Consider the following 22,337-nt stretch of genomic DNA (forward strand, 5'->3'; position numbering starts at 1 on the left):
TGACCAAAACTAATTTTTTTAATCCATCTATCACACCAGCTGTTTATAAATAATATTGTTTGTGAACATATCCCTGAAACATCTAAATAAATGCAACGTTGTTTTTTGGTGAAAACTACTCAAGGTTTCTGAGTTGTATACAGTAAGTACTGCAGTTTTTTAATCACACCCACTCCAACCTGCCGATTCCCGAAAAATTGGCGAAGTGTGTGTGTGTGTGTGTGTGTGTGTGTGTGTGTGTGTGTGTGTGTATGTGTGTCTGCGCACGTGTGTGTGCGCGTGTGTGCGTGTGCGTTGTTGATAAAGCACAACATTCTCTCTCTTTCTCTCTCTTTCTCTCTCTTTCTCTCTCTTTCTCTCTCTTTCTCTCTCTCTTTCTCTCTCTTTCTCTCTCTCTTTCTCTCTCTTTCTCTCTCTCTTTCTCTCTCTTTCTCTCTCTCTCTCTCTCTCTCTCTCTCTCTCTCTCTCTCTCTCTCTCTCTCTCTCTCTCTCTCTCTCTCTCTCTCTCTCTCTCTCCCCTTCCTTACTCTACCCCCTCCTAATACAGTGCAGCACCCTCCTCCCACATCTCCTGTCTCATTCTCCCCTCCCCTCTCTCTCTGTCTGTCTGTCTCCCGACGTGTCCGGGCAGTGTTTGTCTCCAGCCAGCTTGGCTCTGGATGCGTCCAGGCGGTATTTATGTCTGGACGTGAGTTTGTCTCCGTACTTGTTCAGACTGAGTTTTTCTCCGGACCGTGTTTATAGTATGACCGGTAGAAAATGGATTTCAGACATTATTTTGTTTCCATATTCACTGTTATTCCACGCAGAATCATTTTGATGAAACAGAATGAATCGGAATTAATGCTCCACAGCACGTCTGTCTTCCCTTCCCCCTCCCTCCTCTCTCCTTTCCCTTCCACCTCTTCACTCTCCCCGCTCTCTCCCTCTCCCTCTCCCTCTCCCTCTCCCTCTCCCTCTCCCCCTCCCCCTCCCCCTCTCTCCCTCTCCCTCTTTTTCTCTCTCTCCCCTTTAGTATTACCGCCAGCAAGTGACCGGTGGTATTTGCTATTGTGTGTGTATGTATATAATTACGGATAGTGGACAAAGAAATGGAAACACACCTGGGTAAATGAGGGACATTAAGTACTGTATATTGAAAGCAATGGCTTCCACAGCAGCAAATAGCAATGGCCCATGTGTTGATTAAGCAAATAAGATTCCAGCATGTTTCGGGTCATATATAAAAATGCTGTGCAGGCCTGGTTGCCTATAATTATAACTAGAATAGCTGCAAGAGGAGACCTCAGTGACTTTGAAAGAGGGGTGATTGTTGGGGCGTGTTTGGTCGGAGCGTCAGTGACAAAGAAAGCTCAATTTGCTGATGTTTCATAAGCCTGGTGTTATGCCTGGTGTTGGCTTAACGGTTGGGGTGGTGGGCTTTGGATCCGAGGGTCCCGAGTTCAAATCCTGAGCATCTGTTGAATTAATACCAGGTGGGGTTAACTCGGCCTGTCATCCTTCCAAGGTTGGCAAAATGAGTGCCAGCATGCTGATATACTGTGTTGGAGTGGCGACCCATCCAGGATTGTACCCAATAGCCAAGGAGACTGCTTAAGCAGCACCAATGCTCTGCACAGAGTATGGTCCCAATCTCCTACTCCTCCTCCTCATGAGCAATGGTGTACAAGGTGATGTTGGCATGGAATTTTGAGGGAAAGGCATCATCATTAAAGGGCAACAATGGATGGAAGTGCATACTCCAGGACCATGATATCTGTGCATTAATTTGAAGTGCAAGACAAAGCAGGTGAGAAACTGCAGATCAATTGACTGAAAATTTCAACCTGGGGCACGAGCAGCCAGTTTCATTAAAAACCGTCTGCCGAGAACTCCACAGAGCAGGACACCATACTCAGGTTGTAGTGCACAAACCACTTATCACACGTGGCAATGCGCAATTGCGAGTTTAGTTGTGCAAAGAACACAGGCAATGGACTACCAAGCAGTGGAGAAATGTGATATGGTCAAATGAATCGTCCTTCGCAATGTTCTCGACAAATGGATGAGTGCATTTGTGGCGCCAACATAAATACCTTCAATCCTGAATGCTTGATTCCAACAGTGAAGGATTCTGATGGTTCTGTGTAATGTTGTGGGGTGCATATTCCTGGCATAGTTTGGGTGCAGTCATTCCCTTTGAAGGCAAAGTCAATGCCAATCATTACTTGATAGTCCTGAGTGATCATCTTCACCCCATATAGCAGCATTTCTTTCCTGCCAGGAGGGGTTTCTTCCATAATGACAATGCCCCCCTCCACGTAACACATACGGTCACACAATGGTTTGATGAGCATGACACTGATGTTATCCATATGTCATGGCAGCCTTTTCAGTCACCAGATCTGAACCCAATCAAGCATTTATGGAAGATTTTGGAATGATACCTGAGACGTCATTTTCCACCTCCATCAAACAAGTGTGAGTTGATTGACTTTCTCATGGAAGAATGGTTCCGCATCCCTCCTGTAGAATTTCAGACGCTGGTGGACTCTATACCACGGCGCACACAGACTGTACTGAGCGCACATGTTGCCGAGCACCTGATGGAGTGACTTTACATTGGTGATTCCATTTATTTTTTTGTCCACTACCTGTATAATCAGTGTTTATTTCCAGCAAGTTTGATTGAAATTATCTCAAATTCTGCTGTATGAATGCCCTGTTGATATCCCCTTTAATTATTTATTTTTGGTTAATCCTTCCTTGGCAATGCAATATTAAATTTATTTACAAAGAATGATTTTAATTATGTTGACAGTTGTATCATTGATATTTTGTTTGTAATTTTCTTTCCAAATTGTGATTGGTAATGTTTATTCTTCGGGCCAATTGTCTCCTCAGCACAGTTGTATGCTGCAGCTAAAAAGAGGAAGCAACCCAGGTTTCGCAGCGTTATCTCTGACATTTTTGATGGCTGCATCTTGAGCTCCGTGCAATGCCTCACCTGCGATCGTGTGAGTGATTGGTGTGTGTGTGTGTGTGTGTGTGTGCATGTGTGCGTGCGTGCGTGCGTGCGTGCGTGCGCGCGCTTGCATAAGCAGCTTTTCCTTTGCAGATTTCAGCGACAGTGGAGACATTCCAGGACCTGTCTTTACCCATTCCTGGGAAAGAGGATTTGGCAAAGCTGCACTCAGCTGTACACCAGAATGTAGCTGTCAAAGTGGGAACCTGCAATGATGGTTACAGTTCTCAGAGCTGGGTCATTTTCATTATGGACTACGTCCGCAGGTGGGAGCCACGTGCTGCATACAAACAATGACGGTATCTCTACCTTTTTTGTTTACCCATTTCTCATCGTTTTGACCTTCCACATGTTGTTGTCGTCTCCATCATCAAAACGCAACAACTTCTGGAATAATAATGTTTTTTTTTGTTGTTGTTGTTAAAAATGTTCTTTTCTGGTGGTGATAAATTATCTCTGCTCTTCATCAGGTTTGTTGTGTCATGTATCCCAAGTTGGTTCTGGGGTCCAGTGGTTACACTTGAGGACTGTCTTTCTGCTTTCTTTGCTGCCGATGAATTGAAAGGTAAGCTATAAGTAAAACAAATAATAAATGCAACATGGATGCACTATAACATTGGGTTATAAGGATGGGAGTTATGAAATTTGAAAATATTCCATATATTTGTCACAAACAAAGCTTCTCTAATTGATAAATTTCTGGCCACGAGGCAGTCATTTGTGGCCCAAAGATGATTATATTGACAGGGATAACACAAAGTGACATTAGAATACATCAATGTGACACTATACAAAGCAAAAGGTAACTTGCTTGTTCTTTTTCCTCTTTGAGCTCTCTGCTCGCCCACCTTTACCATATTTTATACTCTCACTCAATGTACTTTCGACAAAGCCATTCCCCAATAAATTACTTCTGATTACTAGATGATTCCACACTGGGAAGCCACTAGTCAAATTACTTCTTAACATTAAATAGTTTCATTCTCTGAAGCCGCAAGATTTTACCCGAATGCTCGTGATTTTCCGTAATTTGTAAAATCTAACATCTAGCATTAATCCTTGTCACAGTTTACCTTACTCTATATTTTCAGTGAGCATCTAGCCCAGTGTTTCTCAACCGGGGTTCCCCGGAACCCTAGGGTTCCGCAAGAGGTTGCTAGGGGTTCCTCGAGAAACAGTAATAAATAGGCTAATGTATTTTTGAGTAGTTTTTGTTTGATTTAATATTCGTAATTTTACTATACACGTATGGCATATTGTTGGAAACTCCTTGGTTATTATAATAGAGGCTTCAACCTCTTATATTATTTACAATTATAACAACCATAGGGAATGTTATATTATAATAACAATAACAACCACGAAGCGCGATGGACGCCCGGAATAACGACTCGTCATTGAACATGGCACACAGCCTGTACGTGATGACGTCACCCACTCAAAGCATGATGCGTGATGGACGCTCGGAATAACGACTCGTCATTGAACACGGCACACGGCCTGTACGTGATGACGTCACCCACTCGAAGCACGATGGACGCTCGGAATAACGACTCGTCATTGAACACAGCACACGGCCTGTACGTGATGACGTCACCAATGATGACGTGGTCTGTCTCATTGCCAATAAATTTGACAAAAAGGGGGTCATTTTTTTCCTTAAACCAGGTATCCGAAAAAAATTATATTATATTTACCACGTGAACTACGATAAAAATATAAAACAGCTAGATATTAATCATGGTATGTAATAATTTTTATGCAGGGGTTCCCTGAGACATGAAAACTATTTCAAGGGTTCCACAAAGGTAAAAAGGTTGAGAAACACTGATCTAGCCTCTCAGGAAGCGTAATAAAATCTATCCTAATAAAAGTGTGTGTGTGTGTGTGTGTGTGTGTGTGTGTGTGTGTGTGTGTGTGTGTGTGTGTCAATGTGTCTGTGTGTGTCAATGTGTCAGTGTGTCTCCTCGATAACTCCAAAACCATAACACCTCGCAGCCTGAAATGTTGCATGCTTACTGAGAAAACTCCAAAGAAGTGCATGACTGAAAATTGGGTGTTTGGGTTCATTAGAACACCCCTTTTTGAAGATAATTAACGGCCTTATTTAATTATATCCTTCATCAGGTGATCGTCGGCCACTTCGCTCTCTGGGGTCTGAAGCCGCCATGTTTTTTGGCCTGCTCAACCATGCCTTGACTTGGAACAGGCCGCAACGATTTCTTAGTGATAAAGTTTTTTTTTATTCACTTTCCTCACTCATATGATCAAATGCCTGTTCATCATAGCTACAAATCGCTGTATACATCGCTTCTATAAGTATCATAGGTTTCAAATTATGAGATTGGAGTGATTTCTTGCATTATTTTCCACGATCTACTATCACGGACTAATTAAAGTATATCATCAAAAATATTATTTCGATTTTGAGGATCAAATATCAGCCATACTAAATAAGTGTCAAAATCTGTTGTGAAATCTGATAATTTAAACTTTAAAGACATAACGAGTCTTATAACTAAGCCGATATATCTTTTTAATTTAAGCAAGCAAGGTTATCGTCCTTTCTTCTCCATACATACACAAAAAAATGTGAAATTTCCAAAGCATTAAACTTATCTTTTTCCTCTGTTTGGAGAATTATATTGAATGAACAAAAGATTTAGTAACGTGCCAAAATCACGAGCTTCATTGAGCTATATGATTTAATCTATTCATTGTTGGACCTCGTGTCCTGTCCCCCAGAGGGACTGCTTATCCTAACGTCTGCCAGATCTGTGTCTATATTTTTGGATGTTTCCTGAACTGCTCTACAGGGAATCAAAGCAAATCTGGTGAAAAACAGACGTTTTAAAATACAGTTATAATGTTTGCATGGACCATGAATTGTTGTACCACATGACACGTGCACAGACTAGCAGGCAACGTGGCGGATTATCTGCAATGTTTATTACACATGTGATTAACGTAGAACAACCCTGGAGACATCGCAAAGTTTAAACAGCAACTCTTCTGTGGATAAAGTCATTATTTGAACAAATTTTTTTAATTTCTTTAATTGCTGCAGACACGGTGAAGACCGGCTTTAAAGTTAAAGGGATCCTATATGGTATGCAGCCACAGCCTGGCCAACCGTTTTTTATCAACCATTTCATTGGAGTGCTTGATTGAGTGTTTAAGCCACTTGTTGAGCGAGCACCATACAGTCGATAGAGGTACAGTTCGTGTCCTGATCAAGATGTACAGTCAGCAGTTTAGTCCAAGAGCATTAGGGTTTAACCTGTACATTTTTGGTAACAAGCTGATTTTTTCAGGAAAGGTCCAGGAATGTGTGTGAAATAACATATTAAAAGTCCTCATGAATCCTCCTTGAGCGTTTTCCGCAATCCAAGATGGCGTCCAAAATGGCCGCCATTTCATGTTTTTCTCTTAACTTTGCAAGTAGATTTCCCCAAAACGCACTTTAGATGTCTAAATATATGTCTTGAGAAATAAGGAACTCATTCAGATACTTTGAAGTACAAAGGAAACAATAAAACCGCTGAAGTTCTTTCTGAAATTCAAATGGTGCTCAAAATGTCCGCCACTTATCAACACACTGCTGTTTTAGCCTGTTTCAAGAGGCAAAGACATTCAAAACAAGATCATGCTAGAGATTCAAACCTCAAAAGTTTCAGATGAATCTTTACCTTACGCATGCACACACCTAGTTGCATCAGTCATTGTCTTCATCGTCGGATGCTGTATCTTCAATGTTGATGTCCTCTGAAGTTGGGGTAATATCATCGTCGGCATCTATAAGAGTTGGTGCTGTATTGTTGCAATTGAGACCACTGCATTTACTGCACATTGAGGTACAAAAGAGCCCAAGTTTCTTGCAGCTACATGTCATGCTTCTGCAACCATCTGGTTTACACCCACATGCCACCATGTTCAGCAAAGTGTCGGGTGCAACAGCAATGTCTGTTTCTACCGGGGTAAGAGTCCCGTCCTGAAATCGCCAGCCCCATTCTGTTGGAGATAAGGAGTTACCCATCCATTCCTGGACGGTAAGATAGGCGCGATATGAATGTTGCTTTGCTGCAGCACTAGTTGGAGGTAGACTTTCTAGCTGAAAGGATGAACTCGGGGAACTGCGACCGATTGCCCGTTTGTATGCGATGTGACGGTAGTCATCAAGAGATTCAAAACTGCTGGCTCCATAAAGCTTAAGAATGAAGCCTTCCCCAGCTTTTTCCACCTCGTCATGGGTGCTTCCACTGTTTGTGAAGGTATCCAGCAAGTCGTAGTCCCGCTTCTTGTGCACCATCTTGAAAGCTTTACGCTTGCCCTGACGATATATCGCAGAGACCGTGTCACATCCCGTCACAGCATGAAGAAACATCAAGTAATTTCTTGTGTCCCCTATGGCATGCTGAATCTCATGAATGTTGAAGACCGTGACAGGATTACTGCGGCATAGCATGTACACATCTGTGGAAGAGGTTGCCCGAGCAACTAGCATTACCAGTAAGTCTGTGTCCGTACCAACGACAGCAACTGGCACATGTTCTGACTCTGCCAGTGCTAGTGCTGTGGAGACAATCAGGGTGTCGGCGTCTGCTTCTGCCTGCTTGACACATACTCCAGCCATGAGCATTTTGTCACGTAGAGTTTGTATAAGTCTCGCCTTATTGTTGCCGTTGGCTAAGAAAGCTGCTTGGGTTGTGGTGGTTGGCATATCATCTTCAAATATGATGTCACTAGAGGTACACTTCTGAGCTCTTCGTTTCTGCTCAGCTACCTTTGTCGAAGTTGCGCTTCCATATCCATCAAACACCACCGTTGATTGAGCTCCATAGTGTTTTAGGATGTACAGCTTGCGTGCTTCAGCATCTCTTAAGATGTATTCTAATGAGTTCCTCATACTTCAAAACATATATGTAGACATTTAAAGTGTGTTTTGGGGAAACCTGCTTGCAAAGTTATGAGAAAAACAGAAGAGGCGGCCATTTTGGACGCCATCTTGGATTGCGGAAAACGCTCAAGGAGGATTCATGAGGACTTTTAGTATGTTATTTCACACACATTCCTGGACCTATCCTGAAAAAATCAGCTTGTTACCAAAAATGTCCAGGTTAGGGCCTATTTTGACCTAATGCTCTTGGACTAGTTACTACAAGGTTGAGGTACGTGAATTACAAAGGTTATATGGTTTCTCTTTGTGAGTTTCAAAGCAAAATATATTTGATAACACCCGATTTCCAAGCCCTTTGCCGTATTCACGTGTTTTCTAAATTATAGAGCAAAAATTTTTTCCGCCCGTCACATGACGATTGGCAGCTGTTTATTAAGATTAATGTTGATGCACGTCTCCCTGAAACATATATAAGGCAATGTTATTTTTATAATTTGTTTATTTCAATTCCCCCAAAACAAGGGTGAAAGCTACTCAAGGTTTTTGGGTTGTATACAGTATGTACTGAAGTCGGTAATCACACTGACTCTAATCTGCCTTTTCCTGAAGAATTGCCGATGTCAGCCAATTACTAAGTGTGTGTGTGTGTGTGTGTGTGTGTGTGTGTGTGTGTGTGTGTGTGTGTGTGTGTGTGTGTGTGTGTGTGTGTGTGTGTGTGTGTGTGTGTGTGTGTGTGTGTGTGTGTGTGTGTGTGTGTGTGTATGTGTGTTTCATAAAGCATAACATTTTCTCTCTGCTAACTCTCCTCCTCCACCCGTCTCTCGCTCTCGCTCTCGCTCTGTCTGTCCCATCCTCGCTCAGCCCCAACTTAATACCAAGCAGCACCCTCCCACACATCTCTTCCTCTTTCCACACATCTCTTCCTCTTTCCACTCTCTGGATGTGTCTCGGCAGTGTTTGTCTGAGCGGTGTTTGTCTCTGGGCGCGTCCGGGTGGTGTTTGTCTCTGAACGTGTCCGGACGGGAATTTGTCTCTGGACGTGTCCGGGCGTTGTTTGTCTCCGGGTGGTGTTTGTCTCCAGACATGTCTGAGTGGTGTTTGTCTCTGGACAGCTTAGCTCTGGATGCGTCCGTGTGGTGTTTGTCTCCAAACGTGTCAGGGCGTTGTTTGTCTCCAGACACGTCCGGCCGGTGTTTGTCTCCGAACATGTCCGGGCAGTGTATATGGCCGGATGAGAGTTTGTCTCTGGACGTGTCTGGGCAGTCAGTCGATGATAAGTGGGGCTTCTGGGAAACCCATTCAAATGATTGGGGAAAAGGGAAAAACTTTCTGACTCAAGCCCCAAAAGCTCAAAATAGCACACTGATTTTCTCCACAGAAATCCCCTTCCCCTCCCATACAAGCAAATGTAAAATTGAGACTATGAAAGATTGAGACTTACTGATGAAAGCACTTCTTCCCTTTTATATTTTTATTCCACTCAAAGAGCGAACCAACGAATATTTGCCCATGTTCTACTTCAGGGAATAACTAAATTTTCTTATAACATTCATTTCCATCAAGTATATTCACAAAAAATAACTTGGAACTTGGTTCTTGGTATGTGTCTTTGTTGAACAGAAATGAAATGATAAACTTCTCTTAATGCCCTTATTTGACCACCTCCTGTTCCACATATCATTTTGAGATTGTAGTAAATTGTTTTTCCATTGTTCAATTGATAACCATCAAAGTTTTCAGTCCATTCAAGGATAATTTTTTTTCTTTACATCCTCCAACTTATTTATAATTAAATTTATCCGCTTATTTGTGTTATCTACTTTTACCCCGGTTATTTCTTCAATAAGACTTATTTGATATTTTTCACATTCTTTATGTTTCCCATTCAAATACCAAGGCTGATTACATCTCCACCCTTTGGTTTGGTTATTGCTTGGTTCTATCATTTATTTATCAGTAAAAAGATGGCGGTAGCCTGTTAAAATTCCCAACTCAATATCTTAACACTTATACTTATAACCAGAAAGGAGAAGATTGATTCCATTCTCTAAAATATATCTTTTATCATCAAAAGCTCCGAATGCTTTCTTATTTATCTCTGTTGTATAGAATTGATGTTGATAATTTCTACTTGTATTCATTTTTCTGTACTCTTCCTTCTTTAAGGTTAAACAGTTGTAATAATGTTAAAAGTTTATTGTTTCCTTGATTATATTTTTCTTTATTCCCTTTAGCTTCTTATCACACCTTTCAATGTTATTATTATCAATATACGTGAAAGCATAAGACTTTGATCTCAATCCTATAAATCCACTCATGACCTTCACACCCAATTCTTCTTTAAACTGACCAATAACCTTTTTATTCATTGATGAAAACAACACATCACCTGACTTATAATTACTTGTATCATATATATATATATATATATATATATATATATATATATATATATATATATATATATATTATCAATCATATCCTCATATACATCACTTGTCTTAATTTCTAATATAAAACTATCTGTATCCATATATAACAATGACACATTTTCTGTTGGAACAGAAAACAGTTATGATACCGAGAGTTTGTGTTCAAACGGTAGTTATGAAAGTAGTTTTGTAGATGATTGTGAAAGCACCAATGAAAGTAGCGAAGATGATACCAAAGATGAATTTTATTTGAAGTAAAGTTTTATTTTATAAATATGAATAGTTCACTACATTTTGAGCCTCTTGAATTTCCTGATTCTCCACATAACAAATTTGAGAATTGTCCTGCGTGTGAAAGACGGGGATTAAACACAGAGTCAAAAGCCTATAAACAATGTATGTTTTGTGATTATCTTCTAATTAATGACAAAAAATATAAAAAGGAATATAATTTTTTGAGATTTATACCAAAAATGAATTACTTTACAAGATTGATTCGAGAAATGAATGAAAAGTATGAGGGTGATAATACACCTTATCTTACAAGAGAAGAGACTGAACAAATGACGACCATGTTTCGTGGATTTATGATTTATATTATTAACGATTGTCATTTTCAGGGAAATATCAACACAAGATATTGTATAAATAAAATGATGGATTATCTTGAAATTAAACCTAAACTTAGGATAAAACATAGAGTTTCTAAAAAAGCCAATAAAAAATTTAATAACCTGTTTTCCAAATATATAAATGAATGATTTTTTTACCCATTTGGGAAAATAAGATAAAATTTAACAACCATAAAAATCTTCCAAATTCATTAAGATGTCTCAGAGTTGGTTCAAGCGGATGTGGAAAAACTTGCTTACTTTTAAAGATGCTCCTTACTCCCAACTTTTTAGATTATGATAATTTAATAATTTTCATAAAGTCAAGTTTTCAACCTGAGTATCAACTACTCTCACAAGCTTTTAATGCTGGTCTTCAAAAAGAAGATATAATCGGTTTATTTAAACTTCAAAACAAACTAAATGATTACAACATTGAAGATATAATACAACTATTTTGTGATACATAGAGGTATAAAAATAAATCAAAGCCGATAACTTGTATTCTTAGTGAAAATACAGATGATATACCTTCTCCCCAAGATTGGGATAAATCAAAAAAGAACCTTGTTATCTTTGATTGTGTTAATGAGAGAAACCAAACGGTAGTGGACAGCTACTACACAAGAGGGGGACATTCTTCTTGTAATTGTATTTATCTTCATCAATCATACTTTCAATTCCCTTGTCGCTCAATAAGAAACAATGCTAATACTTTTATTTTATTCAAGTTAAATTCAATAGGTATAAACAATTTTTGGAGAGACAATTGTTCTACATTATGTAGTAACCAGAGTTGGTGTCAAAGCCACCCAATGCTCGCCTGTTTATACATTTATAGTTTTTAAAAGACTAGTCTAATAATTAATATTTTTAAATTTATTTTATTGCAGTGAAGTATAATTATAAAGCAATATCTGTATTTGTATATTGTAATCAGCAACAAGAGCGCAAGTGAGCACAATATACGCCCTAACAAGAAGGCATATACAGAATTGTGCTACTACATGGAAAACAGCATCCTGGTTGCCATGGCAACCACTTTAGATGACGAATGTATGTCGCGACACACCCTCTCCACAGTCTGTACCTATGTACCAAATATGAAACGTGAAAGTTGAAAACTTTGGGAGTTAGTGTGCGGACAGGAACGGATGGAAAACAGCATCCTGGTTGCCATGACAACCACTTTAGATGACTAATGTATGTCGCGACACACAGTCTCCACAATCTGTACCTATGTACCAAATATGAAATGTGAAAGTTGAAAACTTTGGGAGTTGGAGTGCGGACAGGAACGGATGGAAAACAGCATCCTGGTTGCCATGACAACCACTTTAGATGACGAGCGTATGTCGCGACACACCGTCTCCACAGTATGTACCTATGTACCAAATATGAAACGTGAAAGTTGAAAACTTTGGGAGTTAGTGGGGACAGGAACGGACGGAAACAGCATCCTGATTGCCATGGCAACCACTTTAGATGACGAACGAATGTTGCGACACACCGTCTCCACAGTCTGTACCTATGTACCAAATATGAAACGTGAAAGTTGAAAACTTTGGGCGTTAGAATGCGGACAGGAACGGACGGACGCACGAATGACCAGTATCATATAATACGCCCCGAGATAGATAGATATATATATATATATATATATATATATACACACATATATACATACATACATACATACATACATACATACATACATACATACATACATACATATCGGGCGTATAAAAAATAGTGTGGTAGATAAAAACATTAGAAAGGAAAAAATAACTTGCATCAAAAACTTTAACATTTTCACGCTCATGCTGACGCTCATGCCGGGGGTATCTCAACAGCTCTCTGTTCTTCAAACAGGCGAGCTAAAAAGGAATTTGGGGATTATAAGAAGCACACGACTGAAAAATATAAATATATTGTTGTGAAACAAGATAGGATATTAAGGGATATATTTTTTATTTTACAAAACAATTACATATATAAATGACAACTATTATTATAAATCTTGTGGGTAAATCTGCTTCTGGAAAAAAACTTTCATAAATCAAGGTTCTTGTATAGTACAAATGAGAATACAGGCAATCCTCGTGTTACGACGGTCTCGACGTACGACGTGTCGTGGTTACGACGTGTCGTGGTTACGACGCATCTCCCATAAATTATGAAGAAAAAAACCAAGCGCAAAAACGTCCGAAAATTAGCCACAAAAAGTGATCGATCTTGCTTTGAGTTTAATCTGAACAGTAGAAACACCCCGACTATCCACTCTCTGTGTGTTAACCCAGTCTTCAAGTTCGTCTTCCAGTTCGGGCCATCGGCATTTCCTACCTCTGAAAGCCTTTGTTGACTTTTTGCAGCGAGAAAGTTCGCCCCTCTGTGAGTTTTGAATTCCTTGTGTGGACCTCTTGTTTTTTAATACCATACTCTTACCAAATCAATATCTCTCTAAATATATTCTGAGGTCGCAAACTCATCACTGAATAAATCAGGGAAACACACAAACAGCCGCAGCGATCAGGGAAGACACTTGGAGTGTGGATTGAACTTTTTCTCGCTCAGCTGTGGTTTACCTCGCTCATTCTACGTTTTTCAAGTTTCGGTTTACAATGCAAGGTAATAAACGTAAATATAAATACCATTATATAGATAAATAACAACATCAATCCAAGTAAGAAGAATAACCTCACTGTGATGAGTCAGGAAAATTAATTGACTTTCTGCAGGAAGAGGACTTTTACAATGAGTTTTGAATTCACGAAGAGTCAAAACCAGTTTTGAAACCTAATGTGAATCTAGACAAAGACTGGAGACTGAGGACAACAACTTGATTTGGCCTGAAGCGTCATCGGGAAAACCCGCAACATCGGAAAAATCCATAAACAAGCCGCATTGTTATTTTAGCCGCAGAGGTCGAAGTTGAGGGAAAAAGTTGCTGCTAATCGTACGAATTTTACGGTAGTGCTTTGGCTGCAAGACCACCATCAACGGCGTATCCCAATGAGCCTTATATTGATTCAGGAGAAGGCTAAAAGATTGTTTGAGGAGTGAGGGGCAGAACGCATTAAAGGTGTGTTCCGACTGACACGGAAAAGCGCGTTACGACGCGTCATAGGAACGGAACTCCGTCGTAAGTCGAGGACCCCCTGTATTGTAAATTTGCTTAAAACGCACCATGTAGTTCATATTGTATCAACAACAACAACTAGAGCAATAAGACCTGGAGAAGTAGAAGGTGAAGATTATTACTATATTTCAGTGGAGGAAGATATGCAATTGAGGAATGAAGGCCAAATATTTGAGGAGGTTTCTCTTGGTACAACAAAATATTCACATTGTAAGAGTGAGTTAAAGAAACTAAAATATGGTGGTCTTGGGATATTAGAAACTAATCCAGAAGGAATAGACAAATTATTAAACATGTGAGTGGTAATGGGGTTAAGATTTTATCATTCAGTTTTGATGTTGATGAAGAAACTCAACGCAAACGTATGAAAAGCAGAGATACAAGAATTAGTGAAGAAGAAATTACAACTCGTATTAATGTTAATAAAGAATTTGATGAAATATTTAAAGAAAATGTTTTATTTGAACACATCTACTTTAATGATGAAGAAAAGGAAAATTTCCCTGTTGACCTTTATAATTCAGTGAATGATATTTTCCAATAAATAAATGGATGCGAAAGAAAGAGCAAGAAGATTTAAGGAGCATCAAGAGTTGGTTTCAAAAGTTGTAAAACAACAGGAAGACATAAAGAAGAAACGCAGACAGAAAGTAATGGGTGAAGAAGCATTTGAAAGAAAACAAGAGAAATTTTTTTAACAATTTTAAAAAACATTATAGATATATTATTCTATGATATAGATATTATATTATATAGATATACATTATATAGAAGCATTAAAGATGCTTCTGCAGTTCCCACAATAGAATATACTTCGAAAAAACTTCAAATGTTAAAAGATCTCAGTCAAATGACAGAGGAAGAATGAGGGCATATAGGAGAATTAGAATATGATGATGGATTATTTCAACAACTGGAAGAGATTAATCAACCCCCTGATTATATTGTGAAGGCTCTTCAAAACAATGAATATTCAGCGGATTCAAAAACCAAAGCAGGACTCATTCCAACAGAACAACCAGCAATATTTCATCTTGTTCAAGAAAAGGGATTGATACCTCATGATGAATTAAGGTTCTTGAGTTCTGCTCAATCTCCTGTTAAACTAACTCCGAGATTAATGTTTCTTCTAACAAAAGATGGAAAACAAGGTTCAACTGTGAGGGATGAATCAAAGTATTTTGATAAACCATTGGATATGAAAAATAAGGATGACAGAGTATATTGTTGCGGGGCCAGTATCGACGATGAGCAGGACCGCTAGATGGAGCCGTAGGGTCGACTCCACCGATCACCTGGAATTTATAGGTCGTCACTCCAGATAACTCCGGAGCTGACAGGTCCCTTATCAGACTAAAGATCGCCAATAGGTTGACCACGTGGGGTAGGATCGATTGCCAATTTCAATTTATCTAAATACCCACGTCGTCTAACTACTGGGGAAATTCATCCTAGACGATGCTCGTACGAACGAGACGCTACCGTACTCGAACCGTGTGCGACCCGAGCGGATGGCCACCAAGCTTCCGTCGGTCCAAATGTCCCTTTACAGTGGCAACAGCCTGGCTAGTTTTCCAACACGCACCATGTTAAACCAATAAAAGAAAGGACGAGGACGAAACGATACATTTAACATATGGTTTATTTATAATGGAGCAGGGGGGGGGGGGCACATAAGAAGCATAGTTATCCGAATAATAAAAGGCATGTATGTACAGCAAGGCACTTATATTATACAATTTCTACTTACTGGACTGGCGCCACACACACACACACACACACACACACACACACACACACACACACACACACACACACACACACACACACACACACACACACACACACACACACAATAATCAGACCCAAAGCGGTCTTTATTGAGGCCTCCAGCTCGGATGGAGAGGCGAGCTGCAGACCAGAACCTGCCATGGACTTGTCCACCTCGTGTGGTCTTCGAGCTGATTCGAACCGGGCACCAGCGAGAGGCGAACAAAATCCAGACACCGGTGAGCCGCGATCAGCCTCCCGAGCTCGGGCGGATCCTCACGTGCTCCAGAACACGTGCTGGTGAAGACGAGGCGCCGATCCTTCGCAACCCGCTCGAGTAGATTCAACCAAACAACCGCCAACCAACTAACTGTCCTCTCCGTTCCCTTTTTTATACCTCTTGGGCGCGGCTCACTCAGGCGTGGCCCGTTTGCCGTGGGTGGGGCCTGACCTTTCCCCTACTCGGTGCGCCGCCAAGCGAATCGGTGGGTGGGGCATGTCGCATTCCATGACTTGCAGTGCCCAAGTGAGCCGATGGGTGGGGCATGACCTTTCCCCTACTTGGCGCGCCACCAAGCGAATCGGTGGGTGGGGAATGTCGCATTCCATGACTTGCAGTGCCCAAGTGAACCGATGGGTGGGGCATGACCTTTCCCCTACTCGGTGCGCCGCCAAGCGAATCAGTGGGTGGGGCATGTCGCATTCCATGACTTGGAGTGCCTAAGTGAGCGCGCGGAGAATGCCGGGAGCAGAGGGTTTTCGTTGGTGTTGTAAAAATAAAAGGAAACCCTGACTATCAAAGTAACTCAGAGCGCATTTAGATTTATTCACCCATTAGACAAGGGAAAGGGAGCTATCTATCCATATTTACTTATCGATATAACTGAGCTATAGGAACCTGAATGTCTGTGTCCACAAGGCTTCCAGATTCGCAACAATATATTGATCTGCTGGACTCTATTAATTATAGGGTTACTCTATCTGGTAAAAGTAGGAAGAATGAGAAAGAATAACACATTATTCAGGCTTTAAGTATCCTTGGTTCAGGTGTTAGTTTTCTTCCAAATGACCCATCACAATTAGTTAATAGACTGTTATTGCTGTTCGGCAGTAAGAAGGCTGGAAATAACAATTGTTTTAATGAAGCATCAGCCATTTTAGACCAGTTGATGAACATGAAAATAATTAATAAATGTCAATACGAGGACATTTTATCCCATATTAAATAAGATGAGAAGCACAATCCTGAGTTTTAATTTCACAACAAGTGACCACACATCTTCATTCCATACCCACTACAACTTGACGCAACAAAATAATATGAGGCGTCTTTATTGTCCATGGAAACTTATAATACCTTGTTTAACATCACCGAGAAAAATGACAAGTTTAGTTATAATCCGGGAAGTGGATACAAAACGATAACAGTTTCACCCAGAGCATATGAGATTTCTCAAATATCTTCCGAAATTGCTCACCTTATGAAAGAACAGGGCGATGAACCAAAAAATATTATGGATATTCAAAAACATACTTCAAAATCAACGATTAAACTTAAAAATAATTACAAGGTTGATTTCACAATTGATAATAATTCATTGAGAGAGTTATTGGGTTTCTCCTCAAAAAAGATTGAAACTACTGAGACGTTTTACAGTGATAATGTAATTCAAATATCCTCGGGCATAAATTCGGTATTAATTTACTGTGATTTGATTGATGGTGCTTATAATGATGGAATAAGAACAAATACAATATTTCATTCAGTGCATACTCAACCCAATTGGTTATAAATTCAACATGGAACCCAAAAATCTGGTTTATCTACCTGTGTCAGGAAAAACCATACACAGAGTAAATTTTAGGATAACCGACCAAGATATATAATCGCATGATTTCTTTTGATGGAGAAATTTTATCCATCAGAATTCACCTACGTGAAGTTTTGCAATAAATAAATACGATGGTTATTGTGAGGAAACACGAGTTGGGAAAATATAAAATAATTTCAGGGGATGGGATGTTCCTTTCCACCATACTATAAGGGTGAAGGTATGTATCTTGGTGGAGGATACCATTAACCTAAGAGACAAAGGGGTGTAGGACATCAATTTAGAAAAAAAGGAGATAGGATAATTGATACTCGAATGGGTATAGGTTCAACTATTCTTAAACATAAAGACCGAATTGGTTCAACTGCTTCTGCTGTGGAAAATGTAGCGGGTGCTATAAAGAGTATAAAAGATGCCCAAAAGGAATCTCATAAATTGCAAGCAATAAAAGAAATTAAGAAAGGCAAAACTCAGTTGTCTCCCTGAGAAGGACAGAAAATAATTCAAATACTTGGGTCAGGGTTTCAAAAGTTTTAGCATCTTTTTTTCCTAAACAAGTACAAGTATGGAAGCAATTGATAGTATCTATGATTTGGATGATACCATTGACATCTCAAACTCTACTAAAAAAGAAGACTACTTCAAGGTAAGTGCCATAACTGGAACAGACTGGAATACAAATGGAACAAAATGTTTTGAAATAAATAATCAACAAACTTATTTGAATCTTGCCGAAAGTTTCTTGTTGTGTAAATTTACATTCACTAAGGCTGCAAATACCACAAACGCTACACTCGTAAATTATTTCTTCTGGAAAATGTTTGATTGTGTTAATTTGTATATTGGAACATAAGAAGTTGAAGCGGTTGATTATGTCTCTGCTACATCTGAAATTATGAAATTTACACTATATTCATTTCGTGATAGAATGGGAAAGGGGGGTGTCGAAGGTTTTATTCCTGATATGGCAACGGGAAAAAACACAGACCCTGGATACAGTCAAATTTGTAACACGTGTCAGGAGTGGGATGAGTTCGTATCCCACTCCTGACACGTGTTACGAATTTCGCGCCCGCCGGCGTGCGATCGGCCACGTAACTCAAATCGCGACACGTCGCCCACCGGAACGGACAATTCAGTCGTGACCCTCTTGGAACTACCGCCAAGGAGCTTGAAACGGGTGGGGGTTTAACCTCACCACAACCCAGTCCGCATTCTACCCGCGCGAAATAGAGTGAATCGCCGAATGTCGATATACCGAAGTACCCGCGCGAGTTGCGTACCGAGGAGTTTAACCACGCCGCAGGTCGACTCCAGACATGAACCGCTTAAGCGGCTCGTTCCATGCTGCAGGGATAACCGAGCGGAGTTATTGTCGACCTCGATGGTTCAGATTATTTACCGGGTGTTTTAAACCCACTATCAATCCCTTACGTGATGCAAGATGGAACTTTCAAACAAGGGAAAAGACGAAGCGAAACGGGAAAACAGTTCAATAAGCAAGCACTTTATCACACACACACACACACACACACACACACACACACACACACACACACACACACACACACACACACACACACACACACACACACACACACACACACGCACGTATTCACAGCCATACAGTAATGCACGTATAACAGTCAAGACAAAATGCAACAAAAGCAAAAACACAATGCAGAGCTGCAAACGAATATAATTATTTACAACACTTAAACAATTATACTTGTCGGACAGCGCCACAGCATTCACTCAAAAGCAAAGGAAATGAAAGCCACCCTCACAGGCAAGGAGGCAGACAGGTCCGTGGACCAAATGTACGTGGATCCTGGAGGAGCGGCCAGGTCCACGAGACCGAGAAGGTCTTACCCGCGTCCTGGTGCGCGATGGCGGGCAAGCCGCAATGTCCGCGCAGCTGCGCCCCGATTCCGTGCCCCTGGCATGGTCGGTGAGCCCTCTCCGGCGTGCTCCGCGCAGCACGGTTTTGTCAGCACCACGGTTAGGGTGGGGAAGGAATGGGGCCACCGGCACTATCTCAGCGCGGATGGGGGAGAGGAGAATTGTCGATGCTCAGGGTCGAGCGAGGGGAACGGCTGGCTGGCTCGAATCCCGCGACGAGACGGCACCAACGACGAGACGAGCGACCCCCACACGACAACCTCGATGACGACCGCCGTCTTCACTCGACCCGAACTGAACCGCCGTCTTCACTCGACCCGAACTGAACTGCACTCGACCCGCACTGAACTGCACTCGACCCGCACTGACTGAACTGCGCAAGTCGCCTTGTGCTCGCGTCTTTATAGGCAGGAGGAGGAGCCTATATGCAAATATTGGGATCAAAACGCGATTGGAAGCAGGGCCACGCCACCCTCTGTTCAGCCATTGGTGTGGCAAATAGGGGAGTGAGCCTCTTTTGATCCGAATTCTCTCTCCTAAAGAATCCACGTTCATTGCGCTTGGAGGCGGGGCCATACCGCCCGACGCTCGCCCATTGGACGCAGAAAAAGGGGCGTGAGCCCTTCCTGATCCGAATTTCTCCCTGAGAAGAACGCATTCGTACCCGCGGCTCGACGCGTTCGCCATCCATTACCGAACGGGCCCTGGACAGCACGACGTTTGGTGTTGACTGGTGGTGTGGTCGATGGTTGTAGAAGGAGATAGGCGAAGGTGGTGAGGGGTTTGCTGTGGTGGTTTGGTGGTTGGCGGGCGTCGTTTGGGAATGGCGGTGAAGCGATGTTTGCGGGATGGAGTTGTGAAGGTAAAGAGGCAAGGGTGGTGGTGTTTGAGTTGTTGGTGGCTTAATGGTCCAAAATAGCAATAGAGAACGAAAAATGGCTAACTCAAAGCGTCGCAGCCCGGATTAATCACACATATTCCCTCTATACAACGGGTTTGGGCTAACTTCACATGAACTTACCGATATATCTCACCTGTGGACCCTTTATGGTGTAATGCGAATTTCCACAGCCGTAACAATATTGTTTGCTTTTGGAAGAAACAGAATTACAGATAATGGTATCATGATTAGTCTCACATAATTTTTTTGATAAATAAATGGGTGGTAAAGTGCCAACTGGTGTATATGTTAATCAAATCAAGTTGTATTCAAAATCAAAAGCCTTGTATAATTAACATTAATACAATTCAAAGAAAAGGAGCAGTAACAATTGATGTTTTGCTTACAAGAGAACAGGTGAAAATCTTGAACGATACTGGCTCACTTAAAATTAATATGTCAAAACCAATGTTGAAGAAATATTCAATAAGCGAGACGAGTGGAGGATTTCTCCCATTTCTCATTCCTTTATTCATTGGTTTAAGTGTGGCTGGAGCATTGGCGGGTGGTATTTCAGCAGCGGTGAAAACTGCCAACGAAAGGAAGGCTCAACTCCGGACTCAAAAATAATTGGAAAAACACAACAAAAAGTTGGAGAAACAAATTCGTGGAAGTGGTGTAATTGTAGGTTTTGCTGAAAAACTTGAAAGTCTGCCTGATAAAGCGAGATTGTTAGTTCGAGATATGCTTTATTCTATCGCACAAGCAGGTGTAAAATTAACTAAAAGGGGTAATGGATTATATCTTTCTAATAAATAAATGAGAATTGATGAGTGGTTTAAAGAATTTGGAAAGAATACAACATCAAATTTAGAACATCAAATCTTCTTCTTCTTCTTCCTTCGGCTGCTCCCGTTAGGGGTCGCCACAGCGGATCATCCGTATGATCCGCATAGTGATTTGGCACATGTTTTACGCCGGATGCCCTTCCTGACGCAACCCTGGTCGTCTCTTACGACACAGGGATATGGTACACCTATTTTAACCGGGGTATACACCGGCCCAGTATACTGGTACTCATTTCGCCGACCTCGGAAGGATGACAGGCTGAGTCAACCCCCTGGTGTATTAATTCAGTGGCCCAACAGGGCTTGAACTCGGGACCTTTTGGATCCCAAGACGCTGCCCTAACCACTGCGCCAACACCAGGCTAAATTTAGAACATCAAATATTGTAAGAAATTAAAAATTCATAATGTGGTTATTTGTATGAGAGATGAATAAACAAACGTGTCTAAACATACAAAGAACATCATTATGAACTTCGAAGATAATAATGGGAACGGTTCTCATTGGGTTTTTTATTTTTAATAGTCAAGACAAATATTATTTTGATAGTTTTGGTCTTCCACCACCTGTTGAAGTAATAAAATTCTTACAGAGTGGTGTTTATCAAACATTTCAAGTCCAAGAATTAAATTCAAGTGTTGTGGTCAATTATCTCTATTTGTGTTATTTCAACTCAACAAAAATAATTTTTTTAATGACATTATTTTTAATGTAATATAAGTGACTTATGTTGAAAAAGATGGTTCTATATTTGGTGTATCCCAAGAACTGGATATTGATATATCAACTTGTTACACAAAGGCACAGGCTGAACGACAGAAATTTAGTATAGCAAAAAATATTAATATGAAAAATGCTTATAAATTAATAAATTATCCAAGTCCGACTGACGCGAATGACTTGGGGAGATTAAGTGATTTATCACAATATATATCCTTAAATAAAATGGCACGTTTTGTTAAAGGAGTCAAATTTACAACTACAACACCTGGTTCAACAAGCCATACACCTTTTTTTATTAA

General features: G+C 40.6%; 1 protein-coding gene across 3 annotated transcripts in view; it reads left to right on the forward strand.

The window, feature by feature from the left end:
* USP33 (ubiquitin specific peptidase 33) overlaps nucleotides 1-22,337 on the forward strand; it is a 185,595-nt gene that overhangs the window by 98,930 nt on the left and 64,328 nt on the right. For all 3 annotated transcript variants that reach the window (XM_085882453.1, XM_085882452.1, XM_085882454.1), the window contains 3 exons: nucleotides 2,884-2,996; nucleotides 3,098-3,270; nucleotides 3,475-3,569. In XM_085882453.1, the coding sequence (XP_085738579.1) occupies nucleotides 2,884-2,996; nucleotides 3,098-3,270; nucleotides 3,475-3,569 (381 nt within the window). The remainder of the gene's footprint in view (nucleotides 1-2,883; nucleotides 2,997-3,097; nucleotides 3,271-3,474; nucleotides 3,570-22,337) is intronic.

This window comes from Eptatretus burgeri, chromosome 5 (genome assembly GCF_056783735.1).
Source record: "Eptatretus burgeri isolate ZD-2024b chromosome 5, Ebu_testis_v1, whole genome shotgun sequence".
Lineage (NCBI taxonomy): Eukaryota > Metazoa > Chordata > Myxini > Myxiniformes > Myxinidae > Eptatretus > Eptatretus burgeri.